This window comes from Mesitornis unicolor, unplaced genomic scaffold (genome assembly GCF_000695765.1).
Source record: "Mesitornis unicolor isolate BGI_N332 unplaced genomic scaffold, ASM69576v1 scaffold2314, whole genome shotgun sequence".
Lineage (NCBI taxonomy): Eukaryota > Metazoa > Chordata > Aves > Mesitornithiformes > Mesitornithidae > Mesitornis > Mesitornis unicolor.
The window spans coordinates 24,006-45,118 of NW_010177823.1; the positions used below are offsets into that span (position 1 = coordinate 24,006).

The following is a 21,113-nucleotide window of genomic DNA, read 5'->3' on the forward strand; positions in this document are numbered from 1 at the left end:
CCGAAGCAGAAATATTGAGACATAAATCTGTGGTAACAGAGGAAAACCAACACGGGGCTGGAGAAAGCCTTTCCGGTTTACTGCAGGCTGCTCCCTCCCAGGGATGTGATTGCACCCCAGGGGAGGCCTGGACCACGCACACGCATCTCGCTGTGCTGTGCATGGGTTTTTACCCTGTTAAAAAGTCCCAGTTACGCATTACCCCATCTTTCCCCATCCCTCCATGTCTCCACTCATCCCTTCCTTTGCTCTCAAGCCCCAGTAGGATGGATACATGATTCTGGGGCCTGTAATCACCTCTGCTATTTGCTTTCCTCTTTGCATTCGCTCTTCCCCAGTCACACAGCATCATCTCCAGCCTCACAGATTCACCGAGATCTCTGTGATTTGACCCCTGATTTTTAATTCTTCCAGCATATTAGGCTCTAAAACAGCCTGGGAACACAACTGCTACATGCCAAGCAAACCAGCAATGATGGGTTTGTGCTCAAGCCCAAGGAAATAAATACAAGCAGCTAAAAACCATTGACCTACAATGAACAAACCAGAAACCCGCTCGCTTTCTGGCCGAGTTGTCAAAGCCCAGTGAAGGCAACGCTGCCCAGAAACCTGCCCGATGGAAACCATTCGGCCGCACACGTTGCTGCATCGCTGCCCAACAGAAGTTCCCAAAATCACACACAGCACCAGGCTCCGAAAGGACGCGCAGGTGGCCCCCGCTTGATTAATGGGAGCTGCATCTGCTATTCCCAAGTGGCGATTTCGCTGTATAAACACAGCACCGCAACAGCAGCACATTGATTTATGCCGGCTGGAAATCTGTCCCCTCACGCCAGTTTTTTTTCCTTCCTTTCTCCTCCCACACAAAAATAATTTCCTCCCGAGCCCAATAAAGCAGAAGACCTCGTTGGTTCAGTGTTATAACAGCAATACCGCATTCTGCGAGGAACCAGCAATTCTGCCCCTGGCCATGAAATTCAGGTAATGACCCATAACTGAAGTAAATTAGGGTTTAATTTCCCATCCCTTGCAGACAGCTTCCTAATGGAAATTGATTTCTGGCTCTTTTTTTCCTTTTTCATTTAATGTGCTTGTGTAACGTCTTTATTTTAGATTCAGGTGGTTTCCAGTGAGTTTTAGCCAAAAGGCTACTGTGCAGGCGACCACCGAAAGCACCTGGTTAATTAATGGTGTGTTTAATGGTGTGGGGGGGACTGGTGTGGCAGGGACATCAAAGGGCTGGAGCAGCTCTGCTATGGGGACAGCTGAGAGAGTTGGGGTTGTTCAGGCTGGAGAAGAGAAGGCTCCAGGGGGACCTTATAGCGACCTTCCAGGACCTGAAAGGTGCCTATAAGAAATCTGGGGAAGAGCTGTTCACTGGGCCATGGAGTGATAGGACGAGGGCTGATGGTTTTAAACTGGAAAAGGGCAGATTTAGGTTGGATATGAGGAAAAAGCTCTTCCCCATGAGGTGGTCGATCACTGGCACAGGTTGCTCAGGGGCGGTGCAGGCTCCATCCCTGCAAGGCCAGGCTTGATGGGGTCTGAGCAACCTGATCTGGTACCAATGTCCCTGCTCAGTGCAGGGTTGGACTGGAGGAGCTGTAAAGGTCCCTTCCCACCCAGCACTTTCTATGACTACATGATTCTATGATTTTATTCCTTCTGTCACCCATGGACACGCTCAGACAGAGCAGACCACCATCCATGTAAGTCACACGCAAGTCCCACTGTTACACACCTGATCCCTAATGCACATGCTCTTATACAATTACCACCTTCATTTATACTTTAATTTATGTTTTCACAGGCCCTGTGCACCCCCAGACAGGTCAAAGGGGACCTCTCCATCCCATGCAGACCCCTCTGACCGATGACAGGATGCTGGTCCTCAAACCGAGCCGAGAGCCCCCAATGTCCCCTCTCGGTGGTGCCTGGCCCTGCCCTCCCCTCGCTTGCTCAAGCACCACCGAATCCCCTGCAATTCTTGCCAAACGTGGGCTCTCTTGTGTAATCTGCTCCAGCCACCGCCGCACGCACACACACCCCTTTCTCTGCTATTTAGGTAAAACTCAGCCGGCAATTCCTTCACTGTAGAGCAGCGGCATCGGAGATAGAGGCTGGCCTTGGATGTCCAAGCCTTTTTCTTTAAAGGCAGGAAGAGAGGTAAGGGGTTTTTACAGCTTCTACCCCATTAAGTTATAACAGCTGTGAGACAAAATAAGGGTTTATAACGGTGTTGTGTTATTCTCAACCCTCAGTTACCTCTGCGGTCTATCAGGTTATTCTGGCAACTACAAAGGAGTTGGGAGGAGGGGAAAATCTACTTTTCCCATCTGACTTTTCTGAAGTGCTGTGGAGGAACCCGAACTCAGCTGGTGTTGTGTTACAGTTTCAAAGCGGGACTAACTGCTCTTATTTTTCTCGGCGTTCAGTTGATTTTCTGGTTCCGTGGACACTTTAATAGCGCCATAAATTGTCTGGTAAAGGAATCGTTAGTTCGAGATGGTGTCTGGGGTATTTGTTCGTTATTGATGTGTAAATCAGCTCGCGCTGCCGCTGTGCGTTTCTAAAGATAATGCTTTGTAGCATGATGATGATAACAATAACGATTAGCACAGGCTATAGCAAAGTGTTAATTGTGAATTCAAACCCCAAACAGAGCCCAAACTGGCGCCCAGAGGCCCAGGGACATTTCTCTGAGAGAGGGAATTTTCTGTGCCTGCGTTGCTGAAAACCCCATCTTTCCCAAACGCATTTGCTCAGGTGCATCTTGTGCTTCTGCTGATTGCACAAAACTCCTGGCGAATCTTGTGTGTTATCCCCAACGAGCCCTAATTTGGCTTTAATTCCTTAATGGAGCAAAAGGGCGGGTGAATACGGAGACCAAAGGAAGGAGGACAGAAAACCCAGATGTTCTCCTTCTCACAGCTGCCTGGTGTGGGAGCTTAACGTAATTAGTAAAGTAAAGGTTCCTTCCTCTTGTGCAAGAGGAACACAAATTAAGAAACTACTTTTGTGCCTCAGCGTTGCTGCTTACAGAGGTGAGAATCCACTTCTGCCTGCCAGGGCTACAGGGAGGATTAAACAAGGTTCATTGAGCACTTAAAATGTGCTGTGAGGGTGTCATCTTGTTAGAGACCTCATTTAAAGCAAAAATCCATGGTCTTGTTAGAGACCTCGTTTAAAATCAAAATCCACGGTGAAATCCTGGATGAAGTCAGGATGGATGGCGGTTCCTGGGCATGATCTGTCTGGGTTTTCCTATTCAGAACAGCACGCAGAGGAGCGGTAACAGCTTCGTGAACGTACATTAAAGTTTGTGTGCTGACTCGGGCATTGGGAGGAGGAACGATAAAAGTAACTGCAGTCTTCTAAGAATAAAACCACCTCAGCTGAACCCTGCCCCGCGAGCATTGTAAGAGGCCATGAAATAGCAGAAGGGAGCCACTTTGCTGGGTAGATCAAGGGGAAAAATGTAACCGCGACCCCTGTTTCAGAGATGGGGAGATGGGCAGAGGGGAGGCAGCAGCAGGGTTGAACACAACTTTAAATAAATACCTTCTGCCTTAGAGACTGAAGTGCAATATGGGCAAGCAGAGAAAAAGCTTGAAAGATCAAAGTAGGGAAAAATGTCCTTTTAAAGTGATAATTATTGTTGTTTACGGCAGGTAAAAGGCTACTGCAAGCCACCGAGGAAGGATGTGGGCTTATACTGTGGGCTTTACCGTCCTGCCTCACGTTGGAAGTTTCCTTGGCTGGTTCATTAATCGCAAGGTATCCCCTGTGTGGTATGAGAAGCTGAAAAAACCCTCGTGGTGTCCACCCCGAAAAATGTTCACTGTTGCTTGGACCGTCCTGTACACCGGCATGGGGTAAGTCCTGCAGACATTTCGAACTCTTCCATTTGCTTTTGGGCTATCCCTTGCACCTCAGTCAGCAGGAGATGTCAGGTAGGCTTATTCTCAGTAGATGAAGCACAGCCCGAGCCAAATTCTGGGCTGAGTTCCCCAAATTCACGCTGCGGGCGATGCTTTTGGCCAGGGACATGGCCCACACTTGGCTTTCTAAAGATACCAAAACCAGCCGCTGCCCCACGCAGGTGTGAGACAGGCGATGGGTTTGGGAGCAGCGAGGGACGCAGATACAGCTCTGTGTAAATCCCTGTTGTGAAACAGTCTTACAGGAAAGGGGTTGGTCTCATTAGGGGTTTGCTCACTGCAGGATGCTGATGGTTTCCCTCTTCCAGCTACGCCTCCTACCTGATATGGAACGACCTGGGTGGCTGCAGCAGCAAAGCCATCGTCCCGCTTGGCCTCTACGGGGCTCAACTGGCCTTGAACTGGGCTTGGCCTCCCCTCTTCTTCGGTGCCCGCAACCTGAAGATGGTAACGTATCCGGCCAGCCATTGCTCTGCTGCAGGCTTGTTTGCTGCTGTCCCTGCCAGGGGTTTTGGGGCTGTTAGGAGCTTTTCTAACCAGCATTATGCAATTGTAAAGAGAGCTGCAAGGAGAGCTTTTTGCTCAGATATTTGCACCTGGTTCTAGACAATGGTATCAGGCCCTTCCACCCCTCATCCTGCTCTTACCATGCCGATAGCCAGCCCCAGAAAAGCAGGGTGGGAGATGGGGCAGTCAATAGCCCAGCTGCTGCATCCCCCTGTTAAGGGCTTGGGGTGAGAGATAAGCCCTCCTGGGAGTCACACCCTGCACCCTGATGCAAAGTTAGCATCCTTGAGGGTTATATGAGCTGTGGGGGGGTTAAATGAGCTATAACGGGGTTATATGAGCTGTGGGGGGGGTTATATGAGCTATAAGGGGGTTATATTAGCTGTGGGGGGTCATATTAGCTGTGCATGGCTTATCGAGCAAATACAACACGCTGTGCATTGCAGAGCCTGCAGGGAGGATGTGCACAGGGGTAAGGCACAAGGGGTGGACTTGTGCTATATTCAAAAAGTGCCTACCTCAGGTGATGGAGGTGCAGAGTGGGATTCATGTTTCCATCTGAGTTTTGTCACTCTGTGGATGAAAGGTACATTTAGAAAGTCTGTGAGGTGATAACAGCCATCAGTGCTAACACAAGCGTGTTTCTGATCTGTCTGCACAGGCGTTAGCAGCCTAACAGTGTATTAATTGGCAGAACTTGATAATTAACAAAACAATTTAACATCAGTCTTGGCTCCTGGTGTGATACGTTCAGATCTCCCTGATCAGAGCTCAGAGCCAAGGGTTTAGGATCATTCCTGGTGACTTCTCAGTGCTAAGCATCCCCCATCCCAATTCCATCTCACTGCCTTTAGCGGGATGGTTCATAGAGGAGCTGGGGGAGGCTGCTGCGTGCTCCCAAAAGTGAGCCCCAGGGTCACTGTCCTCTCTCTGCTGCAGGCCCTGGTTGACATCCTGTGCTTGGACGCCCTGGCCATAGGCACCGTGTGCTCCTGGTACCGCATCAACAAGGTGGCGGTGCTGCTGATGGGGCCCTACCTGGGCTGGTTGGCCATGGCCACCTGCCTCACCATCCGCATCTGGAAGGACAACCCCGAGCAGCAGGCACAGAAGAGTGAATGAGAGCAGGAATTTGGGGAAAGTAAACTGTGCCGATGTGAACCAAGCTCTGAAAATCTGGGGGATTCATTTGGGGCCATGCCTCTTCCTCCACCTTCATCGTGGGTGTGTAAATGAGAGGTTTGCCCCATGCACCCATGTGGTCCTTTAAAGTAACCGTGCATCCCCAAAGTGGGATTTTTCTTTCTGCAGCGCTGCTGAGGTGTAGGAGCTACAGCTGCAGGGTGGCCTCAATGCTATCAGGTCAAACTCCATAGCCAAATGAGTGATCCCAGCGTAATTCACAGCAGCAACTCTGGACACGCGTCAAAACTGCTCCCATTCCCCAGAGAGCAGAACTTGTTCACACAGGTGCTAAATCCCATCGTCTCCTCTTCCAGGACCAAACAAAAATGCCCTTCACTCACGCACACCGATTTTTAGGAACTTACTTGATTATTTTTTTTGCTATTTGTGCTGTTGCTTCATTTTTGTATCTCGCCTGGTTTGTGCTTTATACCATTAAGTTTTTCTCCGGCAGCTACTGAGCGAGCAGCAATCTGTCTTGTTCTGCCAGCGAGAGCAGGCCAGGCACTTTGACTTCTATTTGTGGAGGATCACACTTCTTGGGTTTCACGCTCTGAGATAAAGCAGCAATGATTAGAATGCAAATGCTGCTCCCAAGAGGAAATTTCTCTCTTCCACCTCTGCGTGCTATTTCTCATCCGAAAGAAAAAACTAACATCAGTGCCTTTGACAAAAGAAAAGACTTAAAATGTTATTTTTTTAAGTACAAAACACAAGAGACTTTGTAAAATTTAAGAGCTTGCTCACGCTGCCTTGAAGGTTGTAATTGCATGGTTGGCAAAAAGCCCATGCCAAGTCTATCAGGTGCAGCACAGGTATCCCACCCCATCATCTTTCCATTCCTGAATATTATTAACCAGGAAAGGCTAAAACACAAGTATTTCCAGAGAAATGGGACCAAGCTATGCCAGAATCAGACACAAAAAGTGCATGGGCTACCCCTTGTCCATCCTTTATCCTTGCCTTTGATAAATGTGAACTGTAGATGTTGCTGTCTACAGATATTTACTACTATTTTTTAATTGATAGAAGCAATGTACGTGAAGAGAACTGATAGGTGGCTCTTCTTCCTGGCAGCTGGCTGTAAATTAAGGTGGGTGGGTGTACTTGCAAAGGGTGGGGGTAGAAGGGTTTAGCTGGGGATGTAAAATAAATTGTATTTGCTTTTAATAAAACCAAGCCACTTTTGTTTGGAGAATAAATGCATCCGATTTATTCTTGGTTTACTGGTTTGGCGCTAGATTTGCCAAAGCCAAAGGGATCCTGTCTGGAGGCCATGGCTTGTAGAGGCTCCAGGGGGAAGGGGATCTGTAGCAAAGCTCTGCAGGGCTCCAGTACCAGGCTCATTCCTGGGTTAGGGGTAAATGGGATACACGGGTTTCGAGCCTAAAGGTCCCAAAGATTCCTTCAGTTGGGGTCCTTGAACAGCAGAGACACCCTCACTTGTGGATGCATCCCCGTGATGGGCTCCTCCATCCTGCTTCAGCCACGGCTCTGAGGTAAGGGAGGTAATTCTGGGGCTTGGGTCCTTCCCCAGTCACGGCAAGCCCGGTTTGTAGGGATGCTCTCACCAATGGCAGCGCTGGGTGCTCAGTGGGGCCAAGAGAAACAAATACCAGGAGCTGGGAGCAGCTAAAAACTGTCGTACCTTTTAAAATTTGCTCACATATCTTGTTCCAGATGATCCCATCCATTATTTTTCCCTTCCAGCCGAACGCACACAACACAGATCTGCACATCCCAACATCTGCAATCTGCCCCCGGGACAAAGCAACCCGCTTACACCTTTCTTACACCAGAGATCCACATGGCCCTTGGACTGGTCTGGCCCCTGGGTTCACTGGGATAGGATCACAGACCCAGTTTTTCTATCCAGGAAAGCTGCATATGAACAGGCACTGAATAGCAGCGGCTGTAGGCAGCGGTAGGGCTATAAAGCATGAGCACTGCAAGCAGCACTAGAAGGATTGCAAGCTGCTTTAAAAACAACAATCCTATATATTTCAGGGCTTAATATAACCGTATGTTACCACCGAGCTTATTTACAGTGATGCCTCGTCTGTGTCTTCCAGAAAGCCGCACGCCAAAGGACAGGAAGACATAAATTATTTCTTCCTAAAAAGCAGCTAATATCTGGGCTGCAGATTCAATCCAGTGGAGTTAGGAATGATTTAGGGCTCCTGAACGTCATTATGGCCGTTCTTTCCCAGTTAGCATGGCAAAGCCATCTAGTGAAGCCAGGGGAGTAGAGCAAGTCTTCCCAGCGATCTCTGCTTTGGAAAAGGGGAAGGGCATTATTTAAATCACGTTTAGGTTGGTGAGTGACTCTAGATCTGGTTCTAACCTGCAAAGTTTCAACAACATTTCCTAATTAAATCTATGGATACACACTCGATCAGCTTTCATAAATCAATCCTCTTTCTCCTTCTCTCCGTCTTTTTCTGCAGGTAAAACAAATCTGGATTTAAGAGTAATAGATTTTATTATATTTTCACGCATGCCCTCCCCTTTTCCCCCCTGGTGCGACTGCCTGACTCGTTCTTGTCTTCATTTCAGTTCCTCTTCCCTCCAGTCCACCTACAAGTGAACCAACAGCTCCTCTTCGCTATTTGCATTTTCTTGCAGGCAGCAAAAATAGCAAATGTTCCTCCATGCGCTATACATAATAGCTTGAAATCAATTGACAAAGTTAAATGCAGCAAAGCACCCTCTTCTATTAATATTTAAGGCATCATTTAGTGGATTTGCTATTTAAACAGATACGCTAAAGCCCCTTGCATAAAAATAACTTTAATGGCATTCCAGGCAGCCATCTAGAAAATTTCTGGGTTTTATTGTGCAGCGCAGACCAAAATCAGCCCCTGCCCTCTCGAACCGAGAGGGTTCAAGCTGTGACTCGGATAAACACGTGTGTTCATGACAGCTTTTGTAGGGTCGTGGCATTTAGAGAGAAGAGCCACATCAGATCACCACGTCTGGTGATGATCCCTCTCTTCAAACTTCAGCCATTCCTTCCAGAAAGACTTATTTGTTATTAAACTGATCACTGCATCTGATCTCAGCCCAAAGGACACATCCCACGGCTGCTGGATATGCAATGTTTGTGCATTTAAAACCCCCATCTTTCTGCCTTTCAGTCCAGGCTCTTTTCCTAAGCCTTGCCTCACTCAATAATTTACCAACTGTTCCAGAAAACAGCCCGGCTTCTGCAGCAAGGAACTGCGATTGATTTGCTGATGTCTGGATGTTAAAATACAGAGTCAAGCGCTAGAGAGGATTTGCTGCTGCGTGTGGACGCAGGATGGTGCGGAATGGGAACCGCTGTGGCTCTGAGCACCTGCAGCAGGGCCGGGGCTGAGCTTCCCCTGCAGCCGCTCCCGGCAAAACCACAGCAGGAGCCCAGCAGGAGGGAGGTTGTGCTGCTTGGAGCCGTCATTAACTTCCAGTTGGGCTTTGAATTAACTGGTGGTGGCTGCCGGCGGTGCTGGCTCCTTCAACCCGGGTGTGTGAGGGTTGGGGACCACAGGGCATGGAGGTGCAGGCTTTGGATGTGAAAATCAGGCAGAGGAGGAGGTGAGAGCATCGCTTATCACTGCCTGCACTGCAGCTCAATTCAGCTCTAGGATATTTTCCCAGGGAGCCACTAGCCCCTGTCCAGGTCAGACCCAAACCCAACGTTTCCTGCCCCTTCTGCTAAGTTTTGGCAGCAGGAGGAGAGGGACAGGGCAGGGGCTGAGGGGAGGAAAGCTGCCTCTGCACATCACTGTCAGAGCCTTTATTTATTTATCACGTAGCGGTAGTTACAGCTGGAAAAAGCAGGAGGGGGATTGCTGCCAGACAATGTATCTAGGGAGATGTTTTGTTAGTGCCACCAGCTGTCCCCTTGGAATAGAGAGCACGGCTGAGCCATGACTCACGCAGCCAGTGTCTTATTTCACTCTCACATCTATCCAAAAATGTTCCTCCAGCCTGGGAATGCAATAAAAGCCTCCTTTTCCTGGCAAGGACTTTTGCAGCCAGGTCTCTTCTGCTGCCCCTTTGTGATGAGGAAAGGAAAACAGCCATTTAACATCAGGAAAGTCACTCCTGCTGCAATCAGAGGAACAGGGGATGGGTCTGCCTGGGAGACAGGTCAAGGGAATTTAAGAAGTCAATGGATTGTTCAGAGATGCCTCTAAAGTCAGCGCAGACTCTTCTGGATGTGGATGGACGCAGGATCAGACCTGGCTTCTTGTTGCCTTGGTCTTGCCTTGTCAGCAGTCACCTTTGCTACAGAGTCCCCACGCAGCACAGCGCTTCCAATCTCCCTGCAGGTTTGGTGCCTTTGGAGTCTCCTCCTCCCCATTGCTTCACCTGGCTCTGCTCAGCCATCCCGGCCTCCCCGCCCCGACACAGCGAGGCCAGGCCTTTAATATAGAGGGAGACTGCCAGATGTTGCAGGAAGCATCTGTCATGGGACGGAGAACAGGCTCGGGAAGGAAACCTCAGCCTGGGTTTGTGCCATGGGGAAAGGCAAGGGGCTGCTTCTCATCCTCCACAGGCGATCTCCTGTGCCTTTTCTGTGTCCAAACAGCGATTCTGCTGCGCAGGGCTCTCAGAGCAGAACGAAATTCACAGTCAACCAAACAAACCGTGAAATCAGTGGGGAGGGCGGAGGGAAACCTCAATAAAAATGCTGCTTGGCAAGCACATGATTTTAGTTAACCCAAGTGCCATCGGGAGATCCTTACGTGAGATCCCTGGCACCTCTCGGCATCCGCGCCCCGGCTCCGGCTCTGAAGTAGCTGATGGAAAATAACTCCCATGGCTGGCTGCGGTCGTTAGGCCCACGCACACACGCTCCTGGCCACATGCATGGGCTTTTGGGGGAGCTGGGGTCACTGAAAAAACAACCAAACAAAACCGATCAAAGCTTTCATTTCTATGACTAACACAAAACGGCGGATTGACAGCAGCTCGGTGGCGCCCCTTTATATTTTTGGCGCGGGCGGACGCCGCAGGGGGGGTGGTTGGTGCCTATTTCGTGCACTGCCCTAGATGGAGCTGTGAAGCAGCTGGGGAAGGGCTGGACAAGGGGGGGAGTCTCGGTGCCACATTCCCCAGATTAGATTAGAGCTCAGCCCGGAGCCCTGCAGAGGGGCCAGGGAAAGCTGAAGGCTGCAGGAAAGATGGGACCCTCGCGGTGCAGAGCTTCCAAAAATAACGAGAAGTGGGTCAGAGGGAGAGGAATGCTGCTTTGAAGTATGAGGGTAAGGAGGAAACAAGCTGTCACTCATTGAGAGAGGATTCCCATCCCCAAAAACACTGCCCGAAATGTCAAAGGTGAGAGTAATCTGACAGGGGGGTCGGAATCTGAGCGTAGTTACCATGCAAGAGGAAAAACACCACACCTGCCCTCCAGGAAAGTATTTTAAGCTTAAAATAAATGAAGTTGTGCACCGTGAAAATGAAGGATGTGTGTTCCACGGATAGGATGTCTGGGAACTTGTCAAACCCTTGTCACAACGCTCTCTGTGTCAGTCACCAAATAAACAACGTCTCGTTACCAGCAAACAGTGCAGGAGTCACAGAGGTCTGTCCCCAGAACCCCTGTGTTTCGGTGATGGTACCAGTGAAAAGCCATAAAGGACATTGCAGCACTGAAAAGCAGGCTGTGGGTAGCAAGGGGGGCTGAAAGAGTAGGCAGAATAAATTAGGTATTTAAATTAGATATTAGATACCTATTTATTGTCTGGGATAATAAATTATCTGCCCAACTGCATTAATTTATTTCACTTTGCGATGGTGCAGACCCCTCTAAAGTTATAAAGAGCTGACTACAACAGTATCACAAAGACGGAGTTTGGCCTAAAAGCAGGGATTCACACCTCTCTGGCTTCTACAGAACACAGTTTATCTTCCTCAAGGCACGGGCAGGTTTTCCACTAAGTACAGACCGAATCCTCAATCAACTGTGGCTTAATAGTTCATATTTATCCAAATCTTGCTGGATTCTGAAGTAAGTGCAGAAGCCAAGATACCGGAGATTCGATTTCCAATACGCTCTGGCTAAAACACGCGTTCTGCACAGCTCCACATTTTCCATTTGCTTTCGCCGTCATGGCATAGCAGGATTTAGCCTTTGAGAAAACCCTCACTCAGGTTTTCATTAGGCTTGGCTCCCAGGGGATTTCTACAGACTATAAGTGATTTAAATTTAGAGTGAGAAACTCGAAGAACTTCACATAATCCTGAAGAAAAAAGAAAAAGACACAAACCCTCCAACCCAAAGCATAAAACCCTCCTTTAAGAGCTCATGTGGAAGCTACACTGCCCCCGAGTATCCCCCTAAGTTACCACAGCCTCTCCAAGAAATCTGCTTGATACAGCGCCGAGCAAACCAAACATCTCAAAATCATGCCAATAAAATCTTCATAGCCCTTCTCGTGTCTCTTTGTATTAAAGGCAACCTGTACATCCACATTTTTTCAGGAAAACCCCAAGAAGTATCTTCCCAAAATGTCTCCAGTGCCCTGGGCTCACACCAGTCCTAGTTACCACTGCTCAACCACTCACACTTTGCTTCTCATCACACCTCCACCACGGGCTCCAGTGCAATCCCTCATTGAACATCTGCATCCTCTGCATCAGAAAACGAGAAAGAAACAAAGCAACACAGAATACAGCAAGGCTTTTTGAATTTTCAACAGATATTAAAAACACAGAGCCATGGGGAGATGCTCAGCACATGCACTTGGGACTGCCCTGCAGTGGATACCGCCCCACTGTGAATTATGAGGCTGACTTTAAGGTATTTGGGAGAAGGTTCTGGCTTGCATTTACACCAGTACGACCTGACACCAACTTCAACAAGCGAGATTTCCCCCTGTTCAGCTCCTGTTTGCAGGGTCCCTGCATGGACAAGTGGGAGGAAGGAAAGGGAGGTCTCTGAGCCCTCCTGCTGTGATGCTTCAGGTGGCCCGTGAGGCCACATCCACCGATAATAAGGTGGTTTTTTTCAGCAAACCAAATGAAGTTTGTGGGTTTTTTAACTTTCCTCTCTTGCCCGAGCCAAAACAGTGGTCCTTCAAGGTCAGCAATATAATAAACTGGCAAAAGGAGGCAGATGGAAGAGCTGCCAGCTCTGCTTCTTGCCAGCTATCTGTCACACTGCCGGATAAACGGCTACCCTGGCTTCCAGGATTTTCCATCTACTGCTTAACCCGCCCACAGTGAAGTCGTCACTTAATTTGAAATTAAAAGGGGAGCAAGAGGGATTGTTCAAAAGACGCAGAGAAAGCGAGGGAAGGAGGCGACATCTGAGAGCCTCGGGTCATCCTACCCCATCCAGCCTCTGTCATCGCCGCTTTGTGCCATATTTAGCTCCCGACAACTGTGCCTAGCGCAGGATCTCCCAGCTCTGTTTTTCCCCTCCTCCCTCTGCCGTCTCCTCTCCCTTGGAGCTCTCAGAAATCGCTCTTTCTTCTTCCCAGTGGCCAAAACTCAACCTCTCCTCCATACCCAGGAAGATGGCAGAAAAGCAGGAGGAGCCCAGCAACACCCAGAACGGCGAACCTGAGAATGCAGAGGAGGGCGAGGGCAAAAAGAAGAAGGTGAAGCGGGAAGATCTGCCACCCTTTGAAATCGTGACGGGGTAAGAGAGGTTTAGGTATAAATATGAGGGTGTAAGGGGGTGAAGTGGCGATGGCCAAAGGTCTCTGCCTTACATTGGGTAATTAAAGATGGCATCTTCAGCCATTTCTGAGTATTCTTAAATACGGCTTACTATCGTGGGATGTTGTTAAAGGTTTTACTGAGTTTTACAGAGGATGGATTCACACCAGGCAGGCAGATGAACCCGTTTGATGTATACAGCAGCTCTGTTTCCTAGCGCTGACTGATTCCCGTGCAGCGTACGCAGCCCCGCTGCCCGCAGTGGGATCGCTCACCTGACGGTACCGAGATTGGCCCTTGATGAACACTGAATATTGATTTCTTGGTGTGATCAATGGCTCCTGGCTGAAAGTTTCTCTATCTGTGGATCAGGAAAAATACCCCTGCTATGGCTGATTTGCTTTATGGACCTAAGGGACAGATTCTTCAAGAGAGCCAAAAGTCCACATTTTCAAGGGCTCCACACCCACAGCTGGAGCCTGACTTTCAAAAAAGCCGAATTCACAGAAATGCACAAAACAATTGGCAGTTTGCAAGGCAGCAACGCAGTGAGCAGCTCCTTTTGCTCCAGCGAGCCTGGCCTTTGAAAAAGGCAGATATAAGAGATATCCACCAGGAAGCTGAACTCTGTTGGATAGAATTGACAGCCGCAACCAGAAAAACCGCTGTAATCTGCTCTCTCTAAGCATTTCAAAACACTCACTGTAGTGGCAGCGAGATGCCCTGTGCCATTCATCCCTCTCGTCTCCCTTGGCGGTCACCAAGGCAGCGTTCCCAGCGCGTAAACCAAACCCATGATTTCTTCCAGCTGCTTGAACGTAAAGCTCAGGCCAGGCTGTAAAATCCCACTGGGAATCCTTCTGCCTCTGATGTGGTCACCGGTAAGAAAGGTTTTTAAAAAATTGGGGAAAAATTGGCTAATTATTTACCCAAAAAATGGCTAATTACTTACAAATTTTTTCTAATTATTTACAAATGTTCAGCCACTAAAGCCAGTTATGTGAATTATGAGAAAGCCCATAACTGCAACTGTGGAAGCACTTAAATTCAATTACATTGCATTTCAGTTTTAGCCCTTGAATTGGTGGCATTTTGTGACAGACGGCCAAGTTTTCAAGCTGTTGCTCATAGCTCTAAGGAGTCTGGCTTACAAGAAAAATACTGGGAACCTAATTACTCTGTTTGAGAATATTAACTCCTTTTTTTGTCAACATTCAGCTCAACACAGTCCTGGGTAAATATAAGCCCCATCTGTGTACGTTTCCTGACATTTAAATAACCACTTATTTACACTTTCATAGGGTGTAAATGAGGCTCCTTTAGCAGTGACAAATCCCTGGTTCCTCTTGCAGTTGATCATTGCAGGCTTCCTATAATCAATAAGCCCAGCATGAACGTGTTTATTTGTGAATTGCTGTCAAAAAAGCAAGCAAAAGGACACTGTTTCATGGGCTCAATAACCAAAGACCATGGTATAAACAGCTGTTGAACAAATATTTAGAGCTAAAGAATACATCCTGTTATCTTAAAGCATCTTTTAGATAATCCCACATTTTTATTCTCTTATTAGAAGTTCTCATTTTCTTCTCCTACCCAGCTATGCAGTAGCTCTGAGTGTGTATACGTATATATATACACACACCATATCTGTATCATCTATAGCACCTATATCTATAGCACCTATATCTATAGCACCTATATCTATAGCACCTATATCTATAGCACCTATATCTATAGCACCTATATCTATAGCACCTATATCTATAGCACCTATATCTATATCCATCTAACCTTACCTGCAAGTCTTACACTGGATATGATGCCTTTACCAGAGAGGGAAATGGGCAGTAAACTTCTTCACTAATTGTAAGAAAAACCAAGAGCAGAAAAGCAATTAGCTTAGACACTGAAATACCTGACATTTGTCTATTTTAATAGATTGTGAAGCCACATGCGAGATGACAAAATCTTTATGTTAAGCATTTATAGCTTCCAGTATAAGAAATGTGAGAATGGAACTCACATCTCCTGGGCATATTTTGTCGGCGTTGTTTCCTTAATGTTGGAACAACAAAATAATTGGGCAAAATAGAGATAACATTAACCTTTGTGCACCACCCGTCATTCAAACATGGGAAAATGGGCTTGCCAAGAGTCAGTCCTTTACTCAGAAACGCTCTGTTCTAAGCTAGATCCGAGTTTCCCAAGAAGTTGTCGTAATCTTTTGTAGTAGTTGACACAGCTATTGCAGGGATGCGTTTTGATGCTCAATTGTTTGGAAAGAGTTTTAATCTACCCAGATTAACAATGCAATTACAACACTTCACTTTGCCATAAGTTATGAGGGTAAACTGCCAAGCGTGCTGTAATTCAAAAGCGAGATTATGCAGCATTTCAGCACAAATGCAGTCTCGGTGTCCACAGGGTTTGTTCTCACCCATTCCTCCACTGCAGAATCCCTCATTATGAGGCTTCCCAATCACTCACAGGACCCAAGTTAAAGACAAGGAATATGCACATACAGCAAGCACCTTACTCAAATCCGCACTGCACGCAGAGCTGCACAGCAAGGACTCAGCTAAGCCCTGCCAGGACAGAGGTTTACAGCTCACACTTGCACTGCACTGCCCTCCCTGCTCCGGTTTACACGGGATTAAGCAGATTCTTGCTAATGAGCACACACAGCTCCTTGGCTGCCTCTGTGGCCATGGTCAGCAAATTTTCCAAGCTCTCCACCAGCTACTTATAGACTTGGAAAATGCCCTCAGCTTTGTTTATATTCCTCATCGGAAACTTATTAATTAAGCCGATGCATATTCCATGTTGCTAGGAGGACAGATTTAGGCGAACATCCCTGATAATCTTAGACAGACGCCGAGATGATAAGCACTAAAATCCATTAAAAAGCCTGACTAAATACCCCTCTGAGTCAATGCATCCTGGAACAGAGCGCTGCAGTTCATCAAAAGGTACAGACCCAACCTCACCACTGATGTAACCGCTCTGCAGTCAGAGTTAAATCAGGAATAAACCTCCATGTGACTCTGATGCACTGCATTGAAATACCTGATGTTATTTTAAAACAACTTATTGCAGCCTTACAGACTTAGCTCTGAAACAAGGCAATGGGTGGCTGGTGTGAGACCCGACACAGCTGGACTTGAAAGAAATCATTAATTAAAGAACCGTCAAATAATTAACCAAAGAACCATTAATTATCTAGGATATAAAGCAGGAAAAACGCTATTCTCAGAAGGATGCGATTTCTTTGTCTCAAAGAACAAGAGAAAGGAGTTCAGGGAATACGAGGCACTGTGCTAAATCAGAGTCTGATAATGCTCTTTAATAAAATCAGTGCAAGTCTCGCAATGCTTCTTAAGGAAAGGAGATTCACTCCAAGAGGTAACTTTAAGTCACTTAATGTAACAGAGGTCAAAACGCTAAGAAAAGAACGTTAAAGTTGTCTTTCTGGGTAGTTTAGAAATTGTGCAAAGCAGCGCAAGTTTCCCTTATCTAGAACTGTGCAAACTCTCAATGCAAACCAGAGATCCACAGACCAAATCACACCCAAGCAGCATGATTTATTTGCTCATTAATCAAAATTAAAGCCTGTACCCACACTACTGCTTCTCACCCCTCATTAATACACTGCCAGCTAACACAGTAATAGGCTCCCAAACTGGATTTTCTGCTGTTTAAGTCCTGTCTTGTGCAGATCTCATCTGAGCAGAATTGAACAATGCAAGCGTTTAATTATATCGTTTAAGAAGCAGCTGAAAACCCACTTCTAGTTAAATTTCTAAAGCCAAACTCACACTCTAAACTGCCACTGTCATGAATCAATGGTGTGTGAAGAGAATGACGGTGGCCCTTGACTGACAGCACCAGGGGATATTCCCAGTGCAGATGCAATTCTGGGAACAAAACTGTTCCTACTCGTACATCTTGCATTTGGAAGAATAACGACCTCCCTCCCTCAGTACAGAGCACAGCGGTGCCAACCCAGCCGCGTCAACCCTCACGCCATTTGGCTGGTTCAGCGCTCTGATAGTCCAGGGGAAGTCGTTCATCTGGAAAATCTCACTGTTGGGAAATCCAAAACAGAAGAGGGAACCGTAACTCCAGGCCTTTTACTGTGAATCTGGGTCGTAGGCACAACTGGGCCCTGGGTACTACTGTAGTATCATCAAAAATTAAATCAAGAGGGTGTTCTTTTAATGCCTTAACAATCACAAGAGCCAAAAAATGCCACAGGCCTTTGGCAGCGAGAAAACCCCTCGTTGCATTAAGACAGGTACGGAATACACACATAGCAAAGAGAAACGTCTGAAACTTTTAAAGTGGAATTAAACATTGATGGAAAATGGTATTTAAACTTTTAAAATAACACAGCCAGAGCAGCTTGACAATTGCTACAATTGACTGAGCTATGCACATACACAGCACACTATTTCCAATTCTCTTCTAAGCAAAAAGCCATTTGCTTACAGTACAGAATGTAATATGTAAAATGTAATCTTAACAGCCACATGCAGAACCCTCGAGTGCCCTTCCCTGGTCTTTCTGTTCAGCCTTTCCCCTTCCAATCCCTCTGATTGGAGGGGACTACCTCAAGGGAGCTTGTAGAGAGGTGGGTGCTGGGCTCTTCTCCCAGGTGATGGGGGATAGAACAAGGGGAAACGGCACCAAGCTGTGCCAAGGGAGGTTCAGGTCAGAGATAAGGAGGAAGTTCTTTACTGAGAGGGTCGTCAGAAGCTGGAACAGGCTGCCCAGGGAGGTGGTGGAGTCACCATCCCTGGATGTGTTTAAAGAGCGGGTAGACGAGGTACTTAGGGATATGGTTTAGGGGGTAGACAGGAGCGGTTGGACGTGATGATCTCAGAGGGCTTTTCCAACTTAGCGATTCTGTGATTCTGTGTGATTCTGTGATTTGCACAGGACATTGTGCTGTTGGAGCAGTGTCATGCAGGCCTAGCAAAGCCTCGTCCATCGCACTCCATAGGACATCACTCATTTTAAAAGGCATCAGACCCAGCTCTTCATGAGCAGCTCTTACTCCTGACTGCAGCCACCCCACGTTCTCCCTGTGGCCCACACCGGCATTTCCCACATCGCTAAGCGAGCACAACACACCGATTCTGATTCTCTTCGCTCTTTTCCATACCATTCACTCCCGCTGTCCCTGGAGACATCTTAGGAGATGCTGCATCACAAACTGCTCTTTCCTCTCAGCAGAGCGATGCTTTGCCACTTCTCCTGCAGCCTCCTTGCTCTCCCCAATTAAAATTTCCACGAGTCTGAGAATCTCTGCTGACCTTTGCTCAGTGCACCCCCTGGAGAGGCCTGACATTATCATCTGACTATAAATGAGACAGGGATGAATAAGCCACTTACTGTTTTACAAAGATTCATTATTGCCTCGCTGGGAATATCAAGGTTATAGGTCCACCTAAAGCTCAGATGAGAGGAGTACAACACGCCAGAAGATGATTAGTGCGTAATAAATGAAATGTTGTGTTACTACTTGTCGTCGTTCCACCTTGTGCAGGCTTCATTCCCATCTTTTGCAGCACGTAGCAGGTCACAAGGCATGTTGGCTGCAGGATCTTACTCATTTTTCCACCTAACACCCTTCCAGTACTGGTTCCTGTGCTGATTTGCTCCATAGCCACAGGGAGCGATCAGGAAAGCCTGGTACTCCATCAGAAAAGAACAGGTACTACAAGATTGCAGCTTCTTCAGTCAGCAATGCATCAAAAGCTATACACTGCATTTTAAGGGATTAATTTTACCTTCCTTGAATAACAGCAGACTACCTTGTTTGGGTGAAAGACAACTGCAAACACATTACTCACCGCGATGATTCACTTTGGATTATGCTCGTTTAGAAACCCAGGCTGGAAGAGGCGCACAACAAATGAAAAACAAGAAGTATCTGAAGTTTATCAGTAGTGTCAGCTATCAAATTGCAGTAGGTAAAACACTTTTTCATAGCAAAGTTAGATTTGATCTCGGATATTTTATTAAACTAAACTCACTATATAGCCTTACTGCATATTAATATTCAACTGATACTGGAAGAATAAAAGCAGAGCACATAAAAACTGCAAGAGCAGTCACGCTTGTCTCTACTCAGAGGAAATCCAGACTGCAAAAGCACTGGGGGTAAAACATTAATTAGCAAGGCCAGAGTTATCATCCTAACAATTTAGGACTGATTAACATTGCACCAGCACTCTGGAAGAGCTATAGTAACGGCCTAGAAAACAGAACAGTTCAGTCTATGGGTGCATTAAGACTGGGAAAATGCCAACTGCTGTCCCTCCTTACGAGCAGTAAATATCATAGTCTTAAGAAATACACTTCAGAAGCAAGCTCCTCTTCAAATATCTCAATGCAGATACCAGAAATTCCCAGTACTAGTCTGTTAAAATTAAGTGAAAACGATCAGGTAGTAAGAATGGGCCTGGATGCCTCACCCCACAGCAGAACTAGCTGAATATCTTAGGTTTTGATGTGTATTTATCCTATTAAAAGGCACCTCCTTTTAATACATGGAGAAATACAGCTGTAATAGATGCAGCAACTTGGACAAGATCACAGAGGAACTAAACCAGTGCTGTAACCTTTATTGCCTGCTTCTGAGACGCTTCTCCTCTCTCCACAGGGAGCGCCTCCCAGCCATATTTTTCAAATTCCAGTTCAGAAACGTGGAGTACAGCTCCGGCAGGAACAAAACCTTCCTGTGCTATGTTCTGGAGACCCAAGGCAGAGAGTCGGTGACTTCCCGGGGTTACCTGGAAGACGAGCACGCAGCCGCCCACGCAGAAATGGCTTTCTTCAACACCATCTTACCCAAATGCGAATCGAGCCTCCGCTACAACATCACCTGGTACGTCTCCTCCAGTCCCTGCGTGACCTGTGCCGAGCGGATAACCGAGACCCTGAAGAAGAACAAGAACCTGCGCCTGACAATCATGGTCGGGCGGCTCTTCATGTGGGAAGAGCCAGAGATGCAGGCTGCCCTGAAAAACATGAAGTCGGCCGGCTGCAAGCTGAGGATCATGAAGCCTCAAGACTTTGAGTATGTGTGGCAGAACTTTGTGGAACCCGAGGAAGGAGAGGAAGCCAAGGCTTTCGTGCCGTGGGAGGACATTCAAGAGAACTTCCAGTATTACGAGGAAAAGCTGGCTGAGATTTTGCACTGAGGCTTACGTGAGTGAGGATTGCCACTTGGTCACCCATCTCCTTGTTTTAGCTCTACAGATTCCTCAATTCAGGTTGTTAAAAGCATAACCCAGAGCCAATTTCAGTACCTGTGACTCTCATAGGTCCCCAGGTTTGCCTGCACCAGAAGATTGAAAATCCTAGGCAGTAACTTAGCCCTTTGAGGGTAATAACGCTACAGTGGGCTCCTGCACAGCAGGCATGTAAGGGATTTAGAGCTTGTTCTGGTTTGGTTTTTCCTCCTTGGAATAAACACCAGGAACAGAGAATAAAAAGGCAGCAGGGTCACTAAGTGCAACAAGAACACCCCAATGTTCCCTGCATGTGTAATATTCATGACATATGTGGAAACACAGAGGAATAGAAACAGGATTTCCTCCACCAGCCCAAGTCTAGCCCTCTGAAAAAACCAAACCCCAAACACTAAAGGAAATCATCTAACATTGCAAAACTCTTTTTTTTTGTTAGAGGAACTGAAAACACAAGCATTTGAAGTTTCTAACATGTCTCTCTTTCTCCATCCCCAGGACCAATTCAGAACAGCTCCATGAAGAGATGTGACAGTCTTGGACACGTGGGACACTGCAGCTCTCCAAGGCT

General features: G+C 47.2%; 2 protein-coding genes across 2 annotated transcripts; both read left to right on the forward strand.

Moving 5' to 3' along the window:
- Positions 1-3,702: 3,702 nt before the first annotated feature.
- Positions 3,703-5,570, forward strand: TSPO2 (translocator protein 2). Its single transcript, XM_010182220.1, has 3 exons — positions 3,703-3,875; positions 4,250-4,388; positions 5,388-5,570. Exons 1-3 carry the CDS (start codon positions 3,703-3,705, stop codon positions 5,568-5,570), a joined length of 495 nt encoding a protein of 164 aa, XP_010180522.1.
- A 7,529-nt stretch (positions 5,571-13,099) lies between these two features.
- APOBEC2 (apolipoprotein B mRNA editing enzyme, catalytic polypeptide-like 2) lies at positions 13,100-20,502 on the forward strand. The gene is made up of 2 exons (XM_010182221.1): positions 13,100-13,266; positions 19,954-20,502. The coding sequence occupies exons 1-2, from the start codon at positions 13,142-13,144 to the stop codon at positions 20,492-20,494; spliced, it is 666 nt and encodes a 221-aa protein (XP_010180523.1). The 5' UTR covers positions 13,100-13,141; the 3' UTR covers positions 20,495-20,502.
- Positions 20,503-21,113: the final 611 nt, after the last annotated feature.

What these genes read in the sequence shown, in the direction of transcription:
- TSPO2 (XM_010182220.1), top strand. Translation starts at nt 3,703, where the DNA reads ATGTGGGCTTATACTGTGGGCTTTACCGTCCTGCCTCACGTTGGAAGT. An exon ending in GTCCTGTACACCGGCATGGG is followed by an intron (nt 3,876 to 4,249) that starts GTAAGTCCTGCA and finishes TCCCTCTTCCAG; the next exon opens with CTACGCCTCCTACCTGATAT. An exon ending in GTGCCCGCAACCTGAAGATG is followed by an intron (nt 4,389 to 5,387) that starts GTAACGTATCCG and finishes TCTCTGCTGCAG; the next exon opens with GCCCTGGTTGACATCCTGTG.
- APOBEC2 (XM_010182221.1), top strand. Translation starts at nt 13,142, where the DNA reads ATGGCAGAAAAGCAGGAGGAGCCCAGCAACACCCAGAACGGCGAACCT. An exon ending in CCCTTTGAAATCGTGACGGG is followed by an intron (nt 13,267 to 19,953) that starts GTAAGAGAGGTT and finishes CTCTCTCCACAG; the next exon opens with GGAGCGCCTCCCAGCCATAT.